General features: G+C 45.1%; 1 protein-coding gene across 9 annotated transcripts; it reads left to right on the top strand.

Moving 5' to 3' along the window:
* On the top strand, positions 1-27,732 carry LOC116459246 (aspartate-rich protein 1-like). Of its 9 annotated transcripts, XM_058431687.1 has the most exons (14): positions 1-443; positions 2,835-2,896; positions 3,434-3,461; positions 8,774-8,841; positions 9,927-9,948; positions 13,220-13,305; positions 14,715-14,736; positions 17,375-17,460; positions 18,888-18,909; positions 21,854-21,933; positions 22,402-22,423; positions 22,726-22,767; positions 24,174-24,211; positions 27,033-27,732. In XM_058431687.1, exons 1-13 carry the CDS (start codon positions 242-244, stop codon positions 24,179-24,181), a joined length of 750 nt encoding a protein of 249 aa, XP_058287670.1. In that variant the 5' UTR covers positions 1-241; the 3' UTR covers positions 24,182-24,211; positions 27,033-27,732. The 9 variants fall into 9 exon arrangements, 6 of the variants coding, with proteins under 6 accessions (XP_058287670.1, XP_058287671.1, XP_058287669.1 ...); XM_058431688.1 differs by lacking the exon at positions 24,174-24,211; XM_058431686.1 differs by lacking the exon at positions 24,174-24,211 and having other exon boundaries at positions 26,910-27,732.

Here is a 27,732-nt window from a genome sequence, read left to right as displayed (position 1 = left end):
GTTTTTGTGCCTCTCGGCACTTGTCGTGCATTTCTTTTTTAAGTAAAACAGCAGGTCCCTGACCTCATAGACCAGCTAGTTTGGGAGGTGGCGGCAGACTACGGGCTGAGGCCCCAGATCTGCCTGGGATCAGGCTGCTTCTACAAGTGCAGGGCTACCGTCAGTAGTGTGGCTGCTAGGGCAGCACAGTTACAATTTCATTGAAGGCTCAGGCAGGAGTGGAGAAGAGTGTAGGTGCCCCATGGGGAGTATACTGACCTGTTGTGGCAGCTCCAGCTGTGGCTGGCGCAAGCAGAAGGTGGCATCCTGTGATGAATCTGATGTTTATGAGGCCGTGGCTGCTACAACATCAGAATCCGCTACTGTAGAGCCTGGCAAGCTGGATGTGGCAGCCACGGAAGGCCAAGACCTGCAGCACATCAGCAACAAAAAGATGCCCACAGGTAAAAAAGCCATGGGTGCCGTTTACTCTCTGGCACACCTCTGGCCACCCTCACCCCCTTCCCATACCCTCATCCCCAGAGACATCCTCAGCTTCCAGCTCCCTGCTGCCCACAGCCAGCTTTCCCAGGTCTGGGGCATGGGGGACAAAGGCTGACTCTGCCTCTTGCCTTAGACATTGAGGCTTTTTTGATGTAGTCTCTCCCTTTTCTCAATGAAAATTCAAATACCCCAATTTTGGAGTCCCCATCCCATTCTCTAGCCTCACCTATCCGGCCGGTTTGGTACCTAAATGAAGGAACCAGGTAAGGGTCAGATTGTTTCTTTTCTTCCATCCCTTAAGGTTGCTAATAATTGGGATAATTCAGGCCCAAATATTTGGATTTTTTAATTTTTATTTTTGAGACGAGTCTCACTCTGTTCCCCTGGCTGGAGGGCAGAGGCACGATCTCAGCTCCCTGCCACTTCTGTCTCCCGGGTTCAAGCGATTCTCCTGCCTTAGCCTCCTGAGTAGCTGGGACTACAGGCACGTGCTACCACACCTGGCTAATTTTTTGTATTTTTAGTACAGGTGGGTTTCACCGTGTTAGCCAGGATGGTCTCTATCTCCTGACCTCGTGATCCACCTGCCTCAGCCCTCCAAAGTGCTGGGATTACAGGCGTGAGCCACCGCGCCCGGCTGGAGATTTCTTAAATTCACAATTCAAAATTATTATTATTTTTTGAGACAAGGCCTCACTTTGTCACCCAGGAATGCATTGGTGCAGTCACAGCTCACTGCAACCTTGACCTCCTCAGGTTCAGGTGTTCCCCCCACCTCAGGCTCTTAAGTAACTGGCACTAAGGCAACATGCCAAGCTAATTTTTCTATTTTTTTTTTTTTTTTGTAGAGATGGGGTTTCACCATGTTGCCCAGGCTTGGTTCACTTTTAATAGTAAAGGACACCTCAAATGTTTAGATATTTGCTTTCACTTTGGGCAATTATGAATATAGCTGTTAAAAACCTTGCTGTGTCTTGTTTGGAAACATAATTTTAAAAATATAACTAAGGAAATACTTAGGATTATGATTACTTGCTTATATGGTAAGACCAGGTTTTTCTTCGTAAGAATTTTGGGGCTGGGCACGGTGGCTCACGCCCGTAGTCCCAGCACTTTGGGAAGCTGAGGCAGGCAGATCACGAGGTCAGGAGATCAAGACTATCCTGGCCAACATGGTGAGACCCCGTCTCCACTAAAAATACAAAAATTAGCTGGGCATGGTGGCCTGTGCCTGTAATCCCAGCTACTTGGGAGGCTGAGGCAGGAGAATCGCTTGAACCAGGGAGTCAGATGTTGCAGTGAGTCAAGATCGCACCACTGCATTCCAGCTTGGTTACAGAGCAAGACTGTGTCAAAAAAAAAAAAAAAAAAAAAAAAAAAAAAGAGCTGGTAGAATTGTTTTTTTCAGTGAAACCATATGATTGTAGTGTTTTTGGTTTTTCCTTTTTTCAAAAGATTATTAATTATTGATTCAATTTCTAAAATAAATATAGGCCTATTCAGATGATCTGTTTTTCCCCAGAAGACTCTTGGTCTTCCAAATAGATAAAAAGGAGTTAGCTCATTTCATCTAATGTATCAAATTGTGGGCATAGATGTGTTCAGAATATTCCTTTATTAGTTTGTGATTTAACTGCTCTTCAATTGATGCTATTAGTACATTGTAACATCTTTCTTTCCTTTGTGGTTAGCCATGGTAGAGGTTTATCAATGTTACTGATCTTTTCAAAGAACTGGCTTTTTGTTTTGTTGATTTTCTCAGATGACTTCCTGTTTTCTATGCCATTGATTTCTGCAATCTTTGTTTTCTAAGCTTAGATTATGAATTTAGATTTTTCTCATTGTTGACACGCATCATGAATGTAGCTCACTGAATTCAATCTCACTGAACTGTACACTAAATAATTAAAATAATTAATATGTATGTTTCACCACAATTTAAAAAGTAAAACAGGATAAATGATAAATGTAGTAGCAGGATATGTAAATCCACAGAATTAAATGGTCTTGTAACATTTGAAAAATAAGGGGATTGGCCTGGACCTTCAAATGGGCAGGAGGTGTGATGAGAAGCTCTCACTGAACCATACAATGCCTTTCTGTATTAACCAGTTCTTAACAAGAATATTTCACATTGGTTAGGTTGCCCTAGCTAGAAAGCCAAGGCTCTTTCTTTCTGCTCCTCTCCTTTGCTTTCCTTCCACACCAAAGAGAATGATCCAGCAGCAACTCAGTCCATGCTTGTCAACCACCCACCTCCATAGACTCCACCCTGGTCCCCACATCCCCCAAGGCTCCTAGTGGGATTCCTCAGCAGCCAGTGCACTGACTGTCACTCTATGTTCTCCTAGGTTCTGTTCCGGACCTGGAGGATTGTGCGCTTGATATTGTGGACAAGATGTTACCTGAAATGGTAAGATGCATTCCTTCATCTGGAAGAGAATTTTTTTTTCTGGGGCTTCTTTCCTTACTAATAAAATGGAGATATAAAAATCTGATCATGTACATAACAGATGACTAAAATAATTTTCTTGGTTTGGGGAAATATCAAGTGAATATCATATTTGATTGCCATTGTCAATGAAGCTTCTGTTGGTCATGGACTCTAGCAAACAGCCATTTGAGTTTATGACCAACTGAGGCCTGATTGACAATGACAGTAAAAAATGACAGCATCACCTACAAACTGTCTGGTAGTGAGCATATTTCTTAGTAGCAACTTTTTCTTCTTGAAAAATAATTTTGTATTTCCCAGCCAACATGGACTTGCAAATATTCCATGAAAACCCATTGCCTTTTCCACAAGCATTCCCTATGCTTTACTTGGGGGCCAGTGATTTGATCACTGTTTGACATGTGGTTTTCTAATGTCACCAAGTGAATAAAAGACCTGTGCAAACAGGACCCAGCATGATCGGATCCTTATGGCGTTTTCTTTCTCCTATTGCAGGTGAACTATACAGCCCAAAATTCCTACCGTACGTATTTTTTTATTATTTTAATAAAAGCTTTATTGAGACATAGTTGACATGCAAAACAATCCACCCATTTAAAGTGGGTGACTCAGTGTTTTTACTATATTTACAGGGTTGTGCAACCATTGTTACAATCTTATTTTAGAACCTTTTCATTTCCCCTCAAACCTCGTATCCGTTAGTGGTTACTCCTCTCTTTTCCCTAACCCCCACACCTCTGGCCCTAGGAAGCCACTCATCTACTTTCTATTGCTGTAGATTTGCCTATTCTGGCCATTTCTCTTTTTTTTAACTTCTTTTTTTTTTAAGTTCTGAGATACATGTGCAAGATGTACAGGTTTGTTACATAGGTAAAAGTGTGCCATGGTGGTTTGGTTTGCTGCACCTGTCAACCCATCACCTAGGTATTAAGCCCTGCATGCATTAGCTGTTTATCCAGATGCTCTCCCTTCCCCTACCCCCTGACAGGCCCCAGTGTGTGTTGTTCCCCTCTCTAACACCATTTGTATTCTAAGACCATTCCCTTGCTGATGACAAATCTAAGTGATGGGTCGCAGGGGACTCTCTTGCCTGTTTTTGTCTGGAGAGCCTGCCTGGCTTCAGGTTCCTGATAGGAGTGAGGACCTGGAGTGCAGTGTGAGAAACAGATGGCTCAGTGAAGAACTGTCATCATCCACTAGAGTCCCTGGAAACAGCCGTATCACTTAGATGTTGTGGGTTTGTGTGCAGGAGGGCTGGGAGGTAGCTGGGGGTGAATTAATGTGTAGTGATTGTGTGTTTGTAAATGTGTGTTTTCCCCCAAAAATGTGGACCCGCATGCCCAGCACAGTACAAGTGTCACTTTTCTTGAATTCCTGGCCTGTGGTGGTCCTCTCACCTCAGCCTCCCGAGTCACGTCATTCTTCTAACAAAAAGGAAGAAAAACTTCAACACCACCATGCACTTTACATAAGTGTCCCCTTTCCTCCCTCAACACAGCTGTACCTAAAAATCTGTTCAATATCCCTACTCCTTAGGAATGGCGTGAACCCAGGAGGCGGAGCTTGCAGTGAGCCGAGATCGCGCCACTGCACTCCAGCCTGGGCGACAGAGCGAGACTCCGTCTCAAAAAAAAAAAAAAAAAAAATCTCTACTCCTTAGTTGGAGAGAGTGCAGAAAGGAGTGAACCCAGATTTTTATCTCCTGAATAAAAGATTTGCAAAAGTGAACTCAGAAATGGGTCCCAATGTTGATGGTCTGTATTACCCAACTGTGTCATCACTCAGGCTTGGTGATATGACCCCACACCAGGGAGTTCCAGCACCTATGTGTGCACCTGGTAGTGGTAGTGGATGGCCTATAAGCGTGCCAAACATTGGCCATCATCAAATGGGGCCCCAGTGGTCACATAACCCTGGGTAGCAAAAGGTACACGGAACAACAGACGTTGGCATGGACATTACTGTGAAATACACGTAGAAAGCCCACAGGCTTCTGGTCAGCTCACAGATTCTGAGAAGTGTTAAGGGTTCACATGGAACAGTGCAGGTCAACATCTGTCAGTGCTGGGGTCATTCCTCAGCACTTGATCAAAGCAGGGAAGGATCAGGAAGATATTTCATTGTATTTAGTAACATGACTACCTCAAGCCTTAGAAATGCTCCAATCCATGGCCGGGCATAGTGGCTCACGCCTGTAATCCCAGTACTTTGGGAGGCCGAGGCAGCACATCACCTGAGGTCAGGAGTTTGAGACCAGCCTGGCCAACATGGTGAAAGCCTGTCTCTACTAAAAATACAAAAATTAGCCAGGCAATGTGGCCCATACCTGTAATCCCAGCTACTTGGGAGGCTGAGGCTGGAGAATTGCTTGAACCTGGGAGATGAAGGTTGCAGTGAGCCAAAATTGAGCCAGAATTGATCCAGCCTGGGTGACAGAGTGAGACTCTGTCTCAAAAAAAAGAAAAGAAAAAAGAAATGTTCCAATCTGTAGCAGACAGACAACCGCCAGTGCCACATCAGAACTCAGAGGACAACATTGTTGTTATGCTGGTGAACATCACCCTCATTGGAGACCTCCTGCACCGCTAGGTTAGTGAGGCTCAGCACTCACCATGTACTGATCCCCATGGTGGACTGTCCCACTGTCGGGAGCTGGTGTGAGCATGAGCAGCCACTGACTCAATGGATGCACACACAGTGTAAAGAAACGGAAGACATGGGCTGGGCACGGTGGCTCAAGCCTCTAATCCCAGCACTTTGGGAGGCCGAGGTGGGTGGATTGCCTGAGGTTAGGAGTTCCAGACCAGCCTGGCCAACCTGGTGAAACCCCGTCTCTACTGAAAATACAAAAATTAGCTGGGTGTGGTGGCGGGTGCCTGTAATCCCAGCTACTAGAGGCTGAGGCAGAATCACTTGAACCCAGGAGGCAGAGGTTACAGTGAGCCGAGATTGAGCCATTGCACTCCAGCCTGGGTGACTGAGCGAGACTCCATCTCAGAGAAAAAAAAGAAAAAAAGAAAGAGAAGAGCAGAGGAGAAATATCACAGGGTTAGTACTCAGCAGAAATTTGTGAGGGGGCAGAACAGGAATCAGTTCCCCACTTCTCTGACACGGAGCAGACAGGACACAACTCAGCAGGGATGGACTTCAGGGTCAGGACAGACACAGGTCCCAGGCTTGATCTTCCTGGGGCTGGGACAATGAGTTTTTCTTTTTCACCGCTTCTGGAAGTCACTTGAGGAATGGTCCTTGAGGAGACACTGTTGGCCAAGGGTTGTCTGGCCCAGAAATGTGTGTGTGTGGTTTTTTTTGTTTTGTTGGTTTGTTTGTTTTGAGACGGAGTCTCACTCTGTCACCCTGGCTGGAGTGCAGTCGTGCGATCTCAGCTGTCTGCATCCTCCACCTCCCCGGTTCAAGTGATTCTCCTGCCTCAGCCTGCTGAGTAGCTGGAATTACAGACATGCACCACCACGCCCAGCTAATTTTTGTATTTGTAGTAGAGTCGGGGTTTCTCCATGTTGGCCAGGCTGGTCTCGAACTCCTGACATCAGACGATCCACCTGCCTCGGCCTCCCAAAGTGCTGGGATTACAGGCGTGAGCCACTGTGCCTGGCTGACATGTGTTTCAGCTGGACAGGGTCCCCTAGCACTGGGCCTGTAGCTGCAGCACTCCCGAGTAGCAGGGGAGGTGGGGAGGGACACGAGTTCCAGTGCACCAGGAGCTCAGCAAAGGGATGGGGACTGATTCCAGAGTCCAGCTCATCCTTGCAACTCTTCTGTGGAATCCAGAACACATCAGTTTCCACTTATTTTATAGAAGGTTTAGAATCTTCAGTGTCAAACTCTATCTGTGTTGTGTCTTCCCACAAGGTGGATAGAGGAGCTCTGGCTATGGGTGTTTCCTGCCAGGGCAGTGACTGTGTCTTCCTCATTAGTCTTCATCCCAGAGCTCAGTCCTGGGGAGAACACGTTAGGCCCCATGGGCATTGTAATGAACACATCCCTGGGATGAGTTCTAGGTCGCCCCTGGGCTGGGATCTAGTGCAGGTGTGGAAATGTTCCCTTCTCAGCCTGTTGAGCCCTACACCAATCCCGGAGCCTGCCCCAGCTTCTGAGTCAGGGTCCCTGGAGATGAAGTTGAGCTCCTGAGGACAGTGAGGTGCCCCTGCCCCTCGGCTCCTGCTGCTCTGAGCCTGTCTAGACAGGGTGTGCAGGGCCACGCTCTTCCCCTGTGTGCACACGCGCCCCCTGCTGGAATCTCTCTGGACCTGGATGTTGTCCTCATTGTTGTCATATCCCCCAGCCCCACACAGTGACTGGCCCTTGTGCAGATGCCCAGGAAGTAACCATAAATGTACGGTAGAAGCAGAGCTGCAAACTATTTTGCAAGAAAACACCAGGGGAGGGTAGTCATGTCTTCCTCATGCCTGGATCTCCTATGCCGTCTAGTGTGGTTCTCAGTCATATATGTGCCTCCTTCTATTTAAACACATTTAAATATTTACAATTAAAAGTTCAGGACCGGGCATGGTGGCTCACACCTGTAATTTCAGCACTTTGGAGGCTTGGGCAGGTGGATCACCTGAGGTCAAGAGTTCAAGACCAGTGTGGCCAACATGGTGAAACCCCGTCTCTACTAAAAATGCAAAAATTAGCCGGGTGTGGTGGCACATGCATATAATCCCAGCTAATCGGGAGACTGAGGCAGGAGAATCACCTAAACCCGGGAGGCGGAGGTTGCTGTGAGCCGAGATCATGCCATTGTACTCCAGCCTGGGCAGCAAGAGTGAAACTCCGTCTTGAAAAAAAAAAAAAAATCAGAACCTCATCACAACAGCCACCATGCAATGGCCCAGCAGCCTTATGTTAATGAAGCGAGAGCATTTCCATCCCCGCAGAATGCTCTTTCACATCCACTGTGAGCCTGGCTGAGCGACTGATTGTTGAACTCCTCTAACTCAAAGCGTGCACATCAAAGTGGGAATCTCAGGGCTGTGAGATTGGAGGTGAGACCTGTAATGGGCCAGTGGAAGGAAAAAGTGGAAAGGTCATTCCTTCAGTTCCTCTTTCTCACTTGAAGGCTGGCAAGTGTGAGCAATGCCTTTTTAGAGACCTCTGACTCCACAGAGCCCAGGGAGAGTCTGACCACACCGAGGAAAGGGCAGAGTGATCTTGTGTAACCCAGTGTGGCCTCGCCTGGAGTGGGAGGCTGGGCGAGTTGCTCTCTGGAATAACTCCTTCCGGATGTTTTTGTCTCTAACGATTGGCCAATGGACGCCATCCACGAGGGCAGCTGCAATGAGGCAGAACTGCAGGTAGAGAATGATACTCTAGGAGGAGCTCTGGGAGCAGCTGGGTGACACCTGTTGCTTTGGAACCTAGGAAAAGGGTGATGAAGTCAGAACCAAAGGAAATATGTGTAGAAGTCTGACTTGTTCCTTTTGTATTTTAATAAGATAGAGATGAGACAATATGTGTCCATGGGCTTTGTGTGCTGTGTTTCTAACCCTTTTTTTTCTTGCTCTGGTGTTTAATGGTTACCTTTCCAGAAGACCAGTTTTTCTTGTCTATGTCACAGCAAACATCAAAGCCTTAATTTTTGATTGGTTAACATCATCTGGGACTTGGGAATGCAAGAGTCTTATTAGGTCTAGGCACTGACTAAATGCAAGGTATCTGGTGAGACTCTCTCATGCTATTTGAACATAGTTGTTTCCCTGAGATGGTCTCAGAATCTTCAGTCCCACGTTCCATATGCCGCATCCAGCAAAGCTCCCTGAGAGGCTAACAGTCTTCAACCACGAGGGCACTGACATTAACTGTGTGTCCTTTTAGGTCCCCCTGAGGACCGCCTGAGTTTAAAATTTCTACCACCAAGTGAGGAAGACAATGATGATGCCCAGGTAAGATCCCCTTTCTTTGCCTTCTAAAGAAATGTTGCTTTCCTGATGTGAGAAACAAACTCACCCATCCACACCCAAAGAATGGACTCAGAGGCCTGCAGAGCAGCGAAAGTGAGACTTTTCATGATGGTCTTGCAAGATCGGGTGTATGATGGGCAGACACACCCAGCACAGTTTCAACAAGCAATTTATCCCCGAGTGTGCAGGTCCTTCCCCTTGATCCTCATAGGCTGAGTACTATGGGGTCAGAATCTTCCCAAGTGTTGCATATTGATTGTTGGTTAGGAGCTTTAGGTATTTTTTATTTAGGGTTGTCTTACTGCATTTTGTTGCAGCCCCCAATGCATTGCCATCCTAGTCAGGTCAGGGGTTCTTCAAGTATTTGACTTACTACCTAAGTAGCTGGGCACGCTGATAAGAACAGACAAAGTGAGCTATTTTGCAGGCTAGTAAAATTTCAACTTAGACTAAACTTCTTTTTCAAGTGATGGGAACTAAGTGGTGTGGAAGGGGGGCCCAAGAAGCAGGTATTGCCTATCCAACCAGGAGCCCAGCATATCCTATTTCTTCTGTACTTTGCTGACCTAAACAGGTTCAAGGCACTTTGTCTTAAATATGGAGCACTGTACACATTATTTCCTTCACTTGATTTCTTTCCTTCTCAATTAACTTTGATATAAGAATATGATGAGGAACATAAGGTACAATATACACAATTGTCCTTGTTGGGGTGGAGTTCAGTGGGAGTATCTTCCTATCTAATACATGACACACTAGGATGTTTTTAGATGACAGCATCCATCGTCAACTGTAATGCAGAGGCATTTTCCTCCACACCAGTTTTTCTCCTTGGATTAGGAATTGTGCGTTTACCAACCTAAATCAACCTCAAAGATAAATTCTGTGGGAAAAGCTCTTGTCTTTTCACAGGTGTCCTCTATGCTAGAATGTTTAGTCTTTGACCATTGACTCAACCACTGTTTCACAACTAGTTTTCTGAAGTCAACAAGAGACTAACAGATCTGTGTAAGGGGTGCAGCAGAATCGATCTGATCCTCATAGTATCTTCTTTTGTCTCGTTGCAGATTTTACCATCACGTGTCCAGGGTACGTACCTTGAACTAACTTACTTTCTGAGAAACAAATTTGCTGGTTTAATATATAGAAACTTTAATCTGGGTTCCTGTTAAAAAATAGTGGGGGTGTGGTGAGAGCAAATGATTTCGCAAGTGTATAACTATGAGCAGAGGAGCTGTAGTAATGTGTGTGAACCAGAGGAACAAGCAGGAGATTTTGTGTGAGCCAGTGTGTCTTCACCTGGAGTAGCAGTGAGTGCACCTCTCACTGACTTATTCTGATGTTGGTATTTCTAAAGAGTGAATTCTGGAGAATCTCAGCAGGGAAGACAATGCCTTTCTAGGCAGGCAACAAGACTTCAGGTGGGATCTAATAAAATAGCATTTCCAGCAACCTTCAGGTTATACCTGCTGCTTGGGAGGCTGAGGGAGGGTGTAGAAAGAGAAAAAGAAAAAGTAAATATAACCCGAGTTTGTTCTTTTCAGAGTTTAATGTCATCATGGTGAGAAGTACTAGGTTTATGGGCTTTTGAGTATCCTGTGTTTTTGATCACCTCCTCTTTGTTATTTAAAGATGATCTTTCTGAGAACACCTGCTCTTTTCTGCCTCTGTAACTGCAAAATGTCAGAGCCTTTGGTTTGGGACACAGTTCTGTCACAGGCAGTCACTTAATCCTGGAGACAGAATTCTGCGGTGTGCCCAGATGCATAGGAGAAATGGATCCTCACCTTAGGAACTGTTAGGTTTCATGGCAGCACATTCATTTGTCTGTCCTTGCTGTTTACCTCTGGTATCAAGACACCTCCCTGGGCATGAAGGACGGAATAATTCACTCTGGGCTCACTGCAGAAGCTCCAGTGTCTGGGAAATGGAGGGAGAAGCACAACCTTGAGCACACTGTCAGCATTCCATTTCTTCATTTGAATGAGAATATGCAGTTGCATCATCATTTGTGGAAGAGGCCTTCCTTTCCCCATTGTGTATTCTTGGCTCCTTTGTTGAAGATCAGCTGACTCTGTATGTGTGCATTTAATTCTGGGCTCTCTATTTTACATCTGTGATACTTACGGGTGCCCCCACGCTAGAAGCATGCTGTCTGAATTTCTGTTTTTTGTAGATTTTAATCTTATGAATGTGTCCTCCAATACTATTTTTTTTTTTTTTTTTGAGACAGAGTCTTGCTCTGTCGCCCAGGCTGGAGTGCAGTGGCGCAATCTCGGCTCACTGCAAGCTCCGCCTCCCGGGTTCACGCCATTCTCCTGCCTCAGCCTCTCCGAGTAGCTGGGACTACAGGCACCCGCCACCACGCCCGGCGAATTTTTTGTATTTTTAGTAGAGACGGGGTTTCACCGTGGTCTCGATCTCCTGACTTCGTGATCCGCCCGCCTCAGCCTCCCAAAGTGCTGGGATTACAAGTGTGAGCCACCGTGCCCGACCCCTCCAACACTATTCTTTTTCAACGTTAAAATGGTTATTTGAGGCACATAAAAATTCATTAAAGTCTTAGGATTAACTTTTCCATTTCTGCACAGATGGCTGTTACCAGTTTGATAGCAGTTGTTGTGAGTCTGTAGATCCTGTGTGTAGTATTGTGTGTTAGTCATGTTTAGTCTTCCTATCCATGAACATGGGAAGCCTTTCAACTTATTTGTACCTTTAGTTTCAAAAATCTTTATGTTAACAGCTAATAAGTTAGATTCAACATGACTGATATAAATTTGTGATTTATTTTTCATTATTATTATTTTTTTGAGACAGAGTCTCACTCTGTCACCATACCGGGGTACAGTGATGTGATCTCTGCTCACTGAAAACGTCCGACCCTGGGTTCAAGTGATTCTCTTGCCTTAGCCTTCCGAGTAGCTGGGACTACAGGCACAAGGCACCATGCCCAGCTAATTTTTAAGTTTTTATTAGAGGCATGGTTTTATAATGTTGGCCAGGATGGTCTCAATCTCTTGAATTCGTGATCTGCCTGCCTCAGCCTCCCAAAGTGCTGGCATTATAGGCATGAGCCACCACACCTGGCCAAATTTGTGATTTTTTTTTTTTTTTTTTTTTTTTGAGACAGGGTCTCGCTCTTTCGCCCAGCCCGGAGTGCAGTGGCGCAATCTCGGCTCACTGCAAGCTCCGCCTCCTGGGTTCACGCCATTCTCCTGCCTCAGCCCCCCCGAGTAGCTGGGACTACAGGCGCCCGCCACTGCGCCCGGCTAATTTTTTGTATTTTTAGTAGAGACGGGGTTTCACCGTGTTAACCAGGATGGCCTCAATCTCCTGACCTCGTGATCCGCCCGCCTCAGCCTCCCAAAGTGCTGGGATTACAGGCGTGAGCCACCGCACCCGACCGTGATTTTTTATACCAATATTTTGTATATCTGAATGAATAGGCATCAAATAAAAAAAAATTTATGTAAGCTAGTTAACCAAAAAATCACCCCCATACTCATGGACATTTTTTCCTGAATTTGTTCATTTCTATTGGTATACGTTTCCTCATTTCAGTACATCATGTATATTTAAACCTGGAAACTTATCCTTATTGTAGAAAGTGTTCAGAGTCACGTCTCTCAGCTCCACTGGTGTAGGTAGAGGAGGCTCTGTGAGCTTGGCCTGTTTGAATGAAGCCTGATCCTTAGGGAATCTCTTCAGGGAGAGTGACACAGGAGCTGCTGAAGCCCCTTATCACAGGGGCCCTTAAGGGTGTGTGTACACACCATGGTTCCAGAAGAAGACTTACAAAGAGGGAAATCATGACTATTTTTAATTGTAACATTTTAATATTTAATTTTTAAAATGTTCTCTATGAAAAATAATTTGTGGTTAATATGATAGAGTAATTTGGGTGAAATTGAGTCCATTTTGCTAATAAAATAGGCTTTTAATTAAGTAATAAATCCTTTAAAACAGATGCTAAATGTAATACCACCATAATTGGATCCTAGTGTACTGACACGGTCTTGAACACATTAAGAAAATGCTGTTTGTTTAGAAGAGTTTCAAAATATTTGAGAGGGAGGAAGCACTCTTCTATTAACTCTTAGTGTGCTTTTTAGTTCCATTTGGGCTTGACTCTTTTGTGTTGCTGCGTGATGCCTCTAGTACAAGGCCAAGGCCCCTATGTTTCATGTCTTTGCTGCTCCCCTCCTCTGCCATCCCTCTTCCACTCAGGGGAATAGTCCAGAATCAACTCAGTCCATGCTTGTTAATCAACCACCTCCATACACCACATCCAGCAAAGCTCCCTGAGTGACTCACAGTCACAAACAACCAGGGCGCTGATCTTTCCTCTGTGTCCTTCCAGCTTCTCCTGAGGACAACCTGAGTTTAGTATGCCTACCAGGAAATGAAGATTATGATGGTGATGATGATGATGATGATGATGTCCAGGTAAGATGACCTTTCTTTGTCTTCTAAGGAAATGTTGGTTTTCTGATGTGAGAAACAAACTCAACAGTCGAAACCCAAAGAATGGACTCAGGGAGCTGAAAAACAGTAAAAGTGAGACTTTCTTTTTCCTTTCCTTTCTTTCTCTCTCTCTCTTTTTCTTGCTTGCTTGCTTTCTTCTCGCTCAGTGAGTGAGTGGAGTGCAGTGGTGCAACCTTGGCTCACTACAATATCCATCTCCTGGCCTCAATCAATTCTCCTGCCTCAGCCTCCTGAGTAGCTGGGATTACAGGCATGTGTCCCAATGCCCAGCTAATTTTTGTATTCTTAGTAGAGACGAAGTTTCACCATGTTGGCCAGGATGGTCTCAAACTCCTGACCTCAGGTAATCCGCCCACCTTGGCCTTCTCTGAAATGCTGGGATTACGGGTGTGAGCCACCAAGCCTGGCTGAAAGTGAGATGTTTAATGACAGTGTTGCAAGATCTGGTGTGTGATCGGCAGACACAGCCAGCACAGTTTCAACGCAATTTATCCCCTAGTGTGCAGGTCCCTCTCCTGGTTTGTCATAGGCTGAGTACTGTGGGGTCACAATCTTCCTGGGTATTGCCTATTGATTGTTGGGGAGGGGCATTAGGTATTTTTCTTGGGTTATCTTACTGCATTTTGATGCAGCCCCCAATGCATTGCCATCCTAGTCAGCTCAGGGCTCTTCAAGTAGTTGACTTATGACCTAAGTAGCTGGGCAGGCATAAGAACAGACAAAGTGAGCTATTTTGCAGGCTAGTAAACTTTCATCTTAGACTAAACTTCTTTGGTTCAAGTGAGGGCAACTAAGTGGGGAGGAGGGAGTGTCCAACAAGCAGGCATTGCCTATCCAAGCAGGAGCCTAGTATATCCTATTTCTTCTGTGTTTTGCTGACCTAAACCGGTACAAGTCACTTTATCTTAAAAATAAATCACTGTATACATTATTTCCTTCACCTGATTTCTTCTCAACTTTGATATAAAAATATGACAAGGCACATTATGTACAACATACACAATTCTCTGTGAGGATGGAGTTCAGTGGGAGTTTCTTTTCATCTAATACATGACACACTAGGATTTTTTAAATGACAGCATCCATCATCAACTGTAATGCAGGGGCATTTTCCTCCACACCAGTTTTTCTCCTTGGATTAGGCATTGTGCATTTACCAACCTAAATCAACCTCAAAGATAAATTCTGTGGGAAAAGCTCTTGTCTTTTCCACATGTGTCCTCTATGCTAGAATGTTTGGTCTTTGACCCTTGATTCAGCCACTGTTTTACAACTAGTTTTCTGAAGTCAACAAGAGACTAACAGATCTGTGTAAGGGGTGCAGCAGAATTGATCTGATCCTCAAAGCACCTTCTTTTGTCTCGTTGCAGGTTTTACCATCACCTGTCCAGGGTATGTACCTTGAACTAACTTTCTGAGAAACGAACTTGCTGGCTTTAATATTTAGAAACCTTAATCTGGGTCCCTGTTAAAAAATATTGGGGGTACGGTGAGAGCAAATGATTTTGCAAGTGTATAACTATGACCAGAGGGGCTGTAGAAATGTCTGTGAACCCAGAGGACCAACCAGGAGATTTTGTGTGAGCCAGTGTGTCTTCACCTGGAGTAGGAGAAGTGAGTGCACCTCTCACTGACTTATCCTGATGTTGAAGGTTCTAAAGAGTGGATTCTGGAGAATCTCAGCAGGGAAGAGGTTGCCTTTCCAGGTAGGCAACGAGACTTCAGGTGGGATCTAATAAAACGCATTTCCAGCAACCTTCAGGCTATACCTGCTGCTTGGGAGGCTGAGGGAGGGTGTAGAAAGAGAAAAAGTAAATATAAGCTGAGTTTGTTCTTTTCAGAGTTTAATGTCATCATTGTGAGAAGTACTGTGTTTATGGACTATTGAGTATCCTGTGTTTTCGATCACCTCTTCTTTATTATTTAAAGATTATCTTTCTGAGAACACCTGTTCTTTTCTGCTTCTGCCACTGCAAAATGTCAGGGCCTTTGGTTTGGGATGCAGTTCTGTCACAGGCAGTCACTTAATCCTGGAGACAGAATTCTTCTACAGTGTGCCCAGATGCATAGGAGAAATGGATCCTCACCTTATGAACTGTTAGGTTTCATGGCAGCACATTCGTCTGTCCTTGCTGTTTACCTCTGATATCAAGACATCTCCCTGGGCATGCAGGACGGAATGAAAATTCACTCTGGGCCCACTGCAGAAGCTCCAGTGTCTTGGAAATGGAGGGAGAAGCACAGCATTGATCACACTGTCAGCAATCCATTTCTTCATGTAAATGAGAATATGCAGTTTTACCATCATTTGTGGAAGAGGCTTTCCTTTCCCCATTGTGTATCCTTGGCACCTTTGTTGAAGATCAGCTGACTCTGTAAGTGTGCATTTAATTCTGGGCTCTCTATTCTATATGTGTGATACTTATGGGTGCCCCCACGCTAGAAGCATGGTGTTTGAATTTCTCATTTTTTTTGTGGATTTCAATCCCATGAATGTGTGTCCTCCAACAGTATTCTTTTTCAACGTTATCATGGTCATTTGAGGCACATAAAAATTCATTAAAGTCTTAGGATTATCTTTTCCATTTCTGCACAGATGGCTGTTACCATTTTGATAGCAGTTGTTGTTAGTCTGTAGATCATTTGTGTAGTAGTGTGTGTTGGTCATGTTTAGTTTTCCTATCCATGAGTACGGGATGCCTTTTAACTTATTTGTACCTTCTTTGCTCCCTAGAATCTTTATGTTGACAGCTCATAAGGTAGATTTAACATGACTAATAAAAATTTGTGAATTTTTTTTTGGGGGGACGGAGTCTTACTCTGTCATTAAGTCAGTGGTGCAGTACCATGCTCTCTGCTCACTGCAACCTCTGCCTTCTGGGTTCAAGTGATTCTCCTGCCTTAGCCTCCCAGGTAACTGGGACTACAGGTGCATGCCATTACCCCTAGCTAATTTTTTTGTGGTACAGACATCGTTTTACCTTGTTGGCCAGAATCATCTCGATCTCTTGACCTCGTGATCTGCCTGCCTCAGCCTCCCAAAGTGCTGGGATTACAGGCATGAACCACTGTGCCCGGCCATATTTGTGATTTTTTTTACCAATATTTTATATGTCTGAATGAATAGGCATCAAATAAAATTTTTTTGTAAGCTAGTTAACCAAAAAATCACCGCTGTACTCATGGACATTTTTTCATGAATTTGTTCATTTCTTTTGGTATATGTTTCCTCATTTCAGTAATTTATGTATATTTGAACCTGGAAACTTATCCCTCATGGCAGAAAGCGTTCAGAGTCATGTCTCTCAGCTTCACCGGTGTAGGTAAAGGACGCTCTGTGAGCTTGGCCTGTTTGAATGAAGCCTGATCTTTAGAGAATCTCCTCAGGGAGACTGTCACAGGAGCTGCTGAAGCCCCTGATCACAGGATCCCAATAGGTTTTGTTCACACATCCTGGTTCCAGAAGACGACTTACAAAGAAGAAATCATGACTTTTTAATTGTTGCATTTTAACATTTATTTTTTAAAATGATCTTTACGAAAAAAGATGTGATTAATAGAATAATTTGGGTAAAATTGAATCCATTTTACCAATAAAACAGGCTTTTAATTAAGTAATAAATCCTTTAAAACAGATGGTAAATGTAATACCACCATGATTTAATCCTAGTGTACTGACATGGTCTTGAATATGTTGAGAAAATGCTGTTTGTTTAGAAGAGTTTCAAAACATTTGAGAGGGGGGAAGGCACTCTTTCATTAACCCTTAGTGTGCTTTTTAGTTCCATTTTGGCTTGACTCTTTTGTGTTGCTGCATGATGCCTCTAGCACAAGGCCAAGGCCTCCATGTCTCGTGTCTTTGCTGCTCCCCTCCTCTGCCATCCCTCTTCCACTCAGGGGAATAGCCCAGCAATAACTCAGTCCATGCTTGTTAATCAATCACCTCCATACACCACATCCAGCAAAGCTCCCTGAGTGACCCACAGTCACAAACAACCAGGGCACTGATCTTTCCTCTGTGTCCTTCCAGCTTCTCCTGAGGACAACCTGAGTTTAATATGCCTAGCACGAAGTGAAGATGATGACTGTGATGATGCTGATCATGATAATGCCCAGGTAAGACCACCTTTTTTTGTCTTCTAAGGAAATGTTGGTTTTCTAATGTGAGAAACAAACTCACCAGTCTAAACCCAAAGAATGGACTCAGGGAGCTGAAAAACAGCAAAAGTGAGATTTTCTTTGATTATTATTTTTCTTTCTTTTCTTTTCTTTTTCTTTTTCTTTTCTTTTTTTTTTTTTTTTTGAGACAGATTCTCCCTCAGTTAGCCAGGCTGGAGTGCAGTGGTGCAATGTTGGCACAGTGCAACCTTCATCTCCTGGCCTCAATCAATTCTCCTTCTTCAGCCTCCTGAGTAGCTGGGATTACAGGCATGTGTCTCCATGCCCAGCTAATTTTTATATTCTTAGTAGAGACTGGGTTTTACCATGTTGGCCAGGCTGGTCTCGAACTCCTGACCTTAGGTAATCCGCCCACCTCAGCCTCCAGAACTACTGGGATTACAAGGGTGAGCCACTGCGCCTGGCCGAAAGTGAGACTTTTAATGACAGTATTGCAAGATCTGGTGTCTGATTGGGCAGACACACCCAGCAGAGTTTCAACAAGCAATTTATCCCCTAGTGTGCAGGTCCCGCCCCTGGTTCCTCATACGCTGAGTACTATGGGGTCACAATCTTCCTGGGTGTTGCCTACTGATTTTTGGGGAGAGGCTTTAGGCATTTTTCTAGGGTTGTCACTGCATTTTTTTGTAGCCCACAATGCATTGCCATCCTACTCAGCTCAGGGGCTCTTCAAGTATTTCACTTACGACCTACGTAGCTGGGCAGCCTGATAAGAACAGACAAAGTGAGCAGTTTGTAGGCTAGTAAACTTTCATCTTAGACTAATCTTCTTTGGTTGAAGTGAGCGCAACTAAGTGGGGAGGAGGGGGCGACCAAGAAGCAGGCATTGCCCATCTGAGCAGGAGCCTAGTATTTCTTCTGTACTTTGCTGACCTAAACCGGTTCAAGGCACTTTCTCTTAAAAATGGACCACTGTATATGTTTTTTTTTAAATTTCTTTCCCTCTCAATTAATTTTGATATAAAAATATGACATGACACATTATGTACAACATACACAACTCTGTGAAGATGGAGTTTAGTGGAGTTTCTTTTCATCTAATACATGACACACTAGGATGTTTTTAAATGACAGCATCCATCATCAACTGCAATGCAGAGGCATTTTCCTCCACACCAGTTTTTCTCCTTGGATTAGGCATTGTGCGTTTACCAACCTAAATCAACCTCAAAGATAAATTCTGTGGGAAAAGCTCTTGTCTTTTCCACAGGTGTCCTCTATGCTAGAATGTTTGGTCTTTGACCTTGACTCAGCCACTGTTTCACAACTAGTTTTGTGAAGTCAACAAGAGACTAACGTGTCTGTGTAAGGGGTGCAGCAGAATTGATCTGATTCTTATAGTATCTTCTCTTGTCTCATTGCAGATTTTACCATCACCTATCCAGGGTACGTATCTTGAACTAACTCATTTTCTGAGAAATAAACTTGCTGGCTTTAATACATAGAAACCTTAATCTGGGTTCTTGCTAAAAAACATTGGGGGGTCTGGTGAGAGCAAATGATTTCCCAAGTGTATAACTATGAGCAGAGTGGCTGTAGAAATGTGTGTGAACCCAGAGGACCAACCAGGAAATTTTGTGTGAGCCAGTGTGTCTTCACCTGGAGTAGGAGAAGTGAGTGCACCTCTCACTGACTTATCCTGATATCGGTGGTTCTAAAGAGTGGATTCTGGAGAATCTCAGCAGGGAAGAGGTTGCCTTTCCAGGTAGGCAACGAGACTTCAGGTGGGATCTAATAAAACAGCATTTCCAGCAACGTTCACCTTATACCTGCTGCTTGGGAGGCTGAGGGAGGGTGTAGAAAGAGAAAAAGGAAAAGTAAATATAAGCCAAGTTTGTTCTTTCCAGAGTTTAATGTCATCATGGTGAGAAGTACTATGTTTTTAAGTATCCTGTGTTTTCGATCACCTCTTCTTTATTATTTAAAGATGACTTTTCTGAGAACACTGGCTCTTTTCTGCCTGTGCCACTGCAAAATGTTAGAGCCTTTGGTTTGGGATGCAGTTCTGTCACAGTCAGTTACTTAATCCTGGAGACAGAATTCTTCTGTGGTGTGCGCAGATGCTTAGGAGAAATGGATCCTCACCTTATGAACTATTAGGTTTTATGGCAGCAGAGTCATTTCTGTGTCCTTGCTGTTTACCTCTGGTATCAAGAGCTCTTCCTGGGTGTAGAGGACAGAATGAAAATTCACTCGGGGCTCACTGCAAAAGCTCATGTCTTGGAAATGGAGGGAGCAGCACAACCTTGAGCACACTGTCAGCATTCCATTTCTTAATGTGAATGAGAATATGCAGTTTTACCATCATTTGTCAAAGAGGCTTTCCTTTCCCCATTGTGTATTCTTGCCACCTTTGTTGAAGATCAGCTGACTCTGTAAATGTGCATTTAATTCTGGGCTCTTTATTCTGTACCTGTGATACTTATGGGTGCCCCCACGCTAGAAGCATGCTGTCTGAATTTCTCTGTTTTTTGTAGATTTCAATCTCATGAATGTGCGTCCTCCAACATTATTCTTTTTCAATGTTACTATGGTTATTTGAGGCACATAAAAGTTCATTAAAGTCTTAGGATTAACTTTTCCATTTCTGCACAGATGGCTGTTAGAAGTTTGATAGCAGTTGTTGTGAGTCTGTAGATCATGTGTGTAGTATTGTGTGTTAGTCATGTTTAGTCTTCCTATCCATGAATACGGGATGCCTTTCAACTTATTTGCACCTTCTTTACTTTCTAGAATCTTTATGTTGACAGCTCATAAGGTAGATTTAACATGAGTAATAAAAATTAGTGATTTTTTTTTTTTTGGACAGAGTCTTACTCTGTCATTAGACAGGGTTGCAGTAATGTGATCTCTGCTCATTGCAGCCTCCGCGTTGTTCGTTCAACTGATTCTCCTGCCTTAGCCTCTCGAGTAGCTGGGACTACAGGCATGTGCCATCACCCCCAGCTAATTTTTTTTTATTTTTAGTGGAGACAAGGTTTTACCGTGTTGGCCAGAATGATCTCGATGTCTTGACCTCGTGATCTGACCCCCTCGGCCTCCCAAAGTACTGGAATAACAGGCATGAGCCACCATACCCAGGCAAATTTGTGATTTTTTTATAGCAATATTTTGTTTATCTGACTGAATAGGGATCAAATAAAAATTTTTTGTAAGCTAGTTAAGCAAAAAATCACCCGTGTACTCATGGAAATTTTTTCCTGAATTTGTTCATTTTTATTGTTATACATTTCCTCATTTCAGTAGATCATGTATATTTGAACCTGGAAACTTATCCTCATGGCAGAAAGTGTTCAGAATCACGTCTCTCAGCTTCACTGGTGTAGGTAGAGCAGGCTTTGTGAGCTTGGCCTGTTTGAATGCAGCCTGATCTTTAGGGAATCTCCTCAGGGAGAGTGACACAGGAGCTGCTGAAGCCCCTCATCACAGAGGCCCAGTAGGTTTTGTGCACACACCCTGCTTCCGGAAGAAGACTTACAAAGAGGAAATCATGACTATTTTTAATTGTAGCATTTTAATATTTAATTTTTAAAATGATTTCTATGAAAAAAATGTGCGCTTAATAGAATAATTTGGGTAAAATTGAGTCCATTTCATTAATAAAATAGGCTTTTAATCAAATAAAAATTTTTTAAACAGATGCTAAATGAAGCACTATCATAATTGGATCCCAGTGTACTGACACGGTGTTGAATACGTTAAGAAAATGCTGTTTGTTTAGAAGAGTTTTAAAACATTTGAGAGGGAGGAAGACACTCTTCCATTAACCCTTACTGTGCGTTTTAGTTCCATTTTGGGTTGAACATTTTTTTTTGGGGGGGGGACGGAGTCTTGCTCTGTCGCCCAGGCTGGAGTGCAATGGCGCAATCTCACCTCACTGCAAGCTCCGCCTCCCGGGTTCATGCCATTCTCCTGCCTCAGCCTCTCTGAGTAGCTGGGACTACAAGCGCCCGCCACCACGTCCGGCTAATTTTTTGTATTTTTAGTAGAGACGGGGTTTCACCATGGTCTCGATCTCCTGACCTCGTGATCCGCCGGCCTCGGCCTCCCAAAGTGCTGGGATTACAAGCGTGAGCCACTGCGCCCGGCCCGGGTTGAATGTTTTGTGTTGCTGCATGATGCCTCTAGTACAAGGCCAAGGCCTCCATGTCTCATGTCTTCCCTGCTCCCCTTTTCTGCCAACCCTCTTCCACTCAGGGGAATAGCCCAGCATCCACTCGGTTTAGGCTTGTTAATCAATCGCCTCCATACAGCACATCCAGCAAAGCTCCCCGAGTGGCTCACAGTCTCAAACAACCAGGACACTGATCTTTCCTCTGTGTCCTTCCAGATTGGCCAGAGGACCGCCTGTTTTTAAGATGCTTACCACGATACAAAGATGAAGATGATGATGATGATGTTGACGCCCACGTAAGACGCCCCTTTTTTTGTCTTCTATGGCAATGTTGCTTTCCTGATTCCTTTACTTCTCAATTAATTTTGATATGAAAATCTGACAATGCACATTATGTACACTGTACACTATTCTCTTTGTGGGGCTGGAATTCCGTAGGAGTGTCTTCCCAACTTATATGTGGTCCACTAGGGTGCTTTTAAATGACAGCATCCATTATCAACTGGAATACTGAGGCATTTTCCACAACACCAGTTTTCCTCCTTGGATTAAGCATTGTGCATTTGCATTTAAAGGTAAATTCTGCAAATAGAGGTCTTGTTTTTCTATAGCTATCCTCTGTGCTAGTCTTTGGGGGACTTTGACCTGTGGCTCAATCACTATACTGCCTTCTGGTTTTTTATCGTTGTCCAGAGAATAACAGATCTGTGTGAAACGCACAGCAGAATCTGATTCTCATAATGTTTTCTTTTACATAATTGCAGATAACAGCTCAGAAAGAAAGCGGTATGTACCATGAAATAACTCACTTCCCGAGGGAAAAACTTGCTAGCTTCAGTGTATAGAAACGTGATTCTGGGTTCCTGCTGGGAAAGAGGCTTGGGGTTCTCGTGAAAGTAATTCTGCCAGTATAGAACTCTGACCCGAGAAGCTGTAGGAAGGTTTGTCGACCCAGAAGAAAGATGCGGGGATCATGTGTGAAGCAGCGTGCAGTGGGAGACTAGCCCATCACTCAGCTTCAGCTAAAGTAGGAGGAGTGGGGGAGTCACTCTGTCTAATGACTTATCCTGGTGTTTTTGTTTCTAAAGACCTGACGCTGGAGAGTCTAAGTGACGAGGAGATTCATCCAGGTAGGGAACTACGTGCCAGGAAAAACCCAATGGGAAAAGGTTCCCAGGAGCCTCCAGGTTATCCCTGCTGCTTGTGAGGAAGGGCTGAAGGAGGGGGTATGAAATCAGAAAGAAAGTGGAAATATGTGTGAGACCTGGCTTGTTGTTTTCAGAGTTTCTTGGCATCATGGTAAGAACTGTCTCTATGGGCTATGAGGGTGCTGCATTTGTGAGAGATTCTCTTTGCAGTGCACCTGCTCTTTTCTGCCTGTGGAACATCAGAGCCTTTGGTTTGGATTAGTCAACACCCCTTGGGCTTAAGCACTGGGTGTCATCTGTGATGAAGGGAGTCTGGGGGATACAACTCTCTCCCAGGCATTTCCTGGAACCTAGAGAAACAGTTCTGCTGTGTGCCAAGGGGAAATTGAGAATCACCCTCTGAACTTTCAGGACTTGTTAGTGCACATTCATGTTTCTGTCCTCACTGTGCACTCCTGGATTAAAGGGATCTCCCAGGGTGGATGGCGGAGTGCATATGCACTCTGGGCTCACTGGTAAAACTCCAGTCTCCTTTGAAGGGAGGAGGAAAGTTTGACCTTGAGCACATTTCCAGCCTCCACTTCCCAACCGAGTCACAGATTCTGAGATGTGGCTTCTTTCTCCCAGTTCTCTAATTTTTTGGGAAGCCAAAATTCCTTCCCACAAATGATAGTATCACACTATTTCCTGTCTTCAAAAATTTGGCTTTGGTTTTGTTCTCTGAGTTGATATTCATCACTTAAGTTCTAGACTTTTTTTTTTTTGAGATGGAGTCTCACTGTGTCGCCCAGGCTGGAATACAGTGGCACGATCTCGGTTCACTGCAAGCTCCGCCTCCCAGATTCTCGCCATGCTCCTGCCTCAGCCTCCCGAGTAGTGGAGACTACAGGCGTCTACCACCATGCCTGGCTAATTTTTTGTATTTTTGGTAGAGACAGGGTTTCACCATGTTGGCCAGGCTAGTCACGAACTCCTCAGCTCAGGCGATCTGCCCGCCTCAGCCTCCCCAAGTGCTCGGATTATAGGCATGAACCACCATGCCTGGCCAGGGTTATTTTTAATATAATTGTGGCTATCTCAAGTAATGGTGGTTTTGAGTATTTTTTGTCAGTGGTTTTGGAATAATACCAGCACTCACTTCCGTGGGGCAGACTGTAAGGAGGGGGCATATCTTTCATTGTCATAAATAATGCCAAACTTTTTCCAAAATGATGACACCAATTCATGCTCCTCTAACAGCATATGTGAGTAGCCATTTCCCCAAATCCTTGTGGACTCTTAGTTTTATCTCTTTCTAAAAATTCCATCACTGTGGTTAGTCTTTCATTTGTATAACATATTACTTAAAATTTTTACCAAAAAAGAAATGTTTTACTCTAATGATGCAGCGCAGTAGGTTTGTTGACACTCGCCTCATCACAGACACGTAAGTAATGCATTGCACCGACATTCCAACAGTTACGACTTTACTAGGCAAAAGGGAATTTTCAGCTTTGTTATAGTCTTACGGGACCACTGTCATATATGTGGTGTGTCATTGACCAAAATGCCATTCTGCCACATATGACTGTAGTTAATAAGCAGGTGCTTAAGTTATAAGAATGAAAAATGAAAATAAGAATGAACAGAGATAAATTGAGTATCAGATACTATAGGGCACTTCTCTATGTTGCCTCCTTGAAGTGTTACAATCACTTTGAGAAAGAATTAGTTTTGCTATAGTCATTATGCAGATGAGGAATGTGAGTCTCAGTTAAGTAAATGCCTCACGAGACACACCAAGAGCTGGATCTCTTTAACACCAAAGGCTAATCTATAAACTAATATGCTACACCACCTGTAGTGGCAGAGTAGACTTACCATAAAATGAAATTTGCTTCCACAGCTGGGCATGTGAGCTCAGTGAGGCTGGTGTTACCCATTGCTCCATGGGTCAGAAATTGGTCTTGCTGAAACTTGGCTGGAGAAGCTTTTGGCTCAGAGAGTGAAAAGTTACAGACAGGTTATGTGAGTGCAATTGAACGATTATGCATCCATAGAGCATGTGGTTGTTCTCGTGGAATGAGAACAGAGAGAATCAAAGAAAATCACCCAGAGAGAGACTCCATCTCAAAAAAAAAAAAAAATGCCCATCTAATAGGTTAAAAATTAGATACAGTCAACCACACTGGGTCTTACTGTGTAAAAAAAAAAATATGCTTTTTGACAGTGACAGGAACAACGAAAAAAATTTAAAAAGTTGATGTGTTTTATGTGGGAATGTGGAATAAACTGCTTTTAAATAGAATTTTGTATGAAGTTCTTTAGGCAATCAGTAAAAATGGAAGGGAAACCTAACGGCAGGGAGCAGCCAGGACCACAGTTGCCTGTGGATGCAGAGACTGTGGTGGAGCCTGGAATGCACCAAAGACTGCCCCACGGGTAGTCAGTTCAGTGACAGCATCGCTAATTTTCTGATCGGGAGGCACCCCAGTAGCACATGGAGAGAACGGGGAGGCCTAAGATGAGTCCGGACCATGGAAGGTCTCCAGTGAGAGGATCTTGGAAGATGTGAAAAGCATCCTGGAGGGGCAGGTAGCCCTGCAGCTTAGCGGTCCAGTTTCCCTCACTGGTCTGACTTGGTATGGCACAGAGGTGCTCACATAGCAGCCCCCAGTATCCTCCCACTTCCCTAAAGGCTTAAACATACCGTGACGTGTATCAGTTTCTAAAAGAGCACAATAGCATGTTAGTGAAAAACCAAAATTGCAGAGAAGTGGCCTCATTTCCTGGAAATGATTCAGGGAGGAGGAGGTGGTGAGGCTGCACTGGGGAGATGCTCATGACCAAAGAAAGATGAGGCCTCAGGACTGGCCGTTGGGCTCAGCCACATGGAGACCACATCGTGCCCTACGAGAGCAATCTGGTGGTGTGGTGCTGGGGAGGGGAGAGGGCCACGGCCACAGAGCCTGTGCAGGGATTCAGAACCAGAGGGCTCCTCAGAACAGGCACAGGAGATGGTTTGTAAGGACCTGTCCCACTCCAGTGAGGGCATGAGGGGCAGGGAGGGAGGAAAGCAGCCCCACATAGGGGGACGCCCAGGGAGGGGAAGCAGGTCTCGGGAGAGCTAGGTTTCAGTCCAAACAAGAAAGGAAAGAATGTTCCAGGGAGAGGCTGAGGCCCTGGGGCCTCTAGAGGGCTTGGAAAAAAGGTTTCAGCAGATGGGGTCAGAAAAGGAGTATTCAGGGCCTTGAGGGGGAAGTGCGCTGAGCTTCTTGCAGCCCCTGATGCAAACAGGGATGAAGGACATAATGACATTAGTCCCGAGTCTGAGGCAGAAAGCGGTGAGGAGGCTGTGAGTTTGGGGAAGGGAGGGAAGGGCCTGGCTGGAAGAAGGCAGGGTTCTGGGCCCTCTACGGTCCTGCCAGGGAAGGTCAGAGCCCAGAGAGGCCCAGGGCTCCCTCCTTGCACCTGCACAAACAGCTGTACCCCTGGTCAGGGGGGTGCTCTGTAGACTGCTGTGGAGTGAGGGAGCAGCTTCTGCTGGGCATAGGACCCCAGACACCTGCAGGAGGCAGGGCTCCAGGCTCCCTCAGATGCCTGCTGATGGGTCTCCTCTGAGGGGCTGTAAACTGGCTTCCTGGGTACCCACAATGTACAAGGCACTTGTTTTCAGCATAATGCACCCGGCACTGCCAAAATCATACCCATTTATGATAGGCACAATTACTATCCCCACTTTAGAGCTAGGAAAACTGAGGCACTGAGCAGTTAATCAACTTGCCCCAGGCTCCACAAACAGTGTAGAGCTGGGGTCTCAACACGGCAGCCTCCCTCCATAGTGTGGGCTTATAGCCACTGGCTGTCCCTCTGCCCTTGTCCAACCTCAGCTGTCTGGGGGTTTGTGCCTTTGGGCTACAGTTGAATTACCAGTTGCCTCTTCCAGGCTGGCTCCCATACCTCTCCCAGCAGCAGCTTAAATCCCAGAAGCTGATACCGGTAAATGGGCCTTGGAGAATGGAGGCAAGGGTGTGGTACTCAGGACTTCTAGGTCCCAACATAGGCTGTGTTCCTGGCCCTCCCCTTGTAACAGAGGCACCTCTGTCCCTGGCTGATGCGTTCTCACATCTCTAATTTCTCCTCAGCCTGGACTGCAGAGGCGGGAGCGCAGAGATGCTGGCGCAAAGGCTGCTTAGTGGGATGATATCATAGAGCACAAAGCTGGGAGCCTGCTGTCACTGAAAAGGGATTGTCTCTTCTTCATCCAGGGTGAAGCCCTTCTGTGGTGCTGACCAGGGTGCTGACCCAAAGGACAGGCCAGCGCGTGCTACAGAGACATCTGAGGGAGGATCAAGCTCCGCAATCAGCGGTTTTCCCTGGCTTGGCCTAGAGAAATGATGGCGACTTTCCTGTGATTCCTAGGCTCCCCTCCTGGACAGCACCAGGAATGTGCCTTCGAGGCGGCTGGGCTTCAGGCCAGCCTGGGGGCGTGCTTGGGTGACTTTGGAGAATGCAGCTGTTTGCTGGGAAGATCTTAAGGAGGAAACCAGAACCTCTCCCTGTCCCGAACTCTCATCCTTGGAGGAGCCTGTTAGGACAGAGTCTTCCTCAGTTATAAGAACCTGCATCGGGTTTCACCTTTTGCCTTTCTTCTTGCCATCCACGATGCGGATGGGTTAGACCTGGCTGAGCAGAACCACATCCAGCCACACCCCATGGGTCAATCCCTGGAATTTCTGAAACCTGGGTGGTGCCTGGTGCAGCTGAGTTCCTTCCTTCCCCCAGCCCAAGTTCCTGCCCCCAGCATTGTCCCTGGAGGTCTCAGTCCTGCTGTCTACATTCTGAGGAAAACTCTTGGCCCCAGCAGGGAGCAAAACTCCAAGGCCACCGGCCATCCACCCCCTGTAACTGTGCTCCGGGAACAGAAAGTGCCATTCCAACTTGAAATAAAGAGACTGGGCGCATTTA

This window comes from Hylobates moloch, unplaced genomic scaffold (genome assembly GCF_009828535.3).
Source record: "Hylobates moloch isolate HMO894 unplaced genomic scaffold, HMol_V3 SCAFFOLD_19, whole genome shotgun sequence".
In the NCBI taxonomy this organism is placed as follows: Eukaryota; Metazoa; Chordata; class Mammalia; order Primates; family Hylobatidae; genus Hylobates; species Hylobates moloch.
This window is presented reverse-complemented; position numbering and strand designations above follow the sequence as displayed.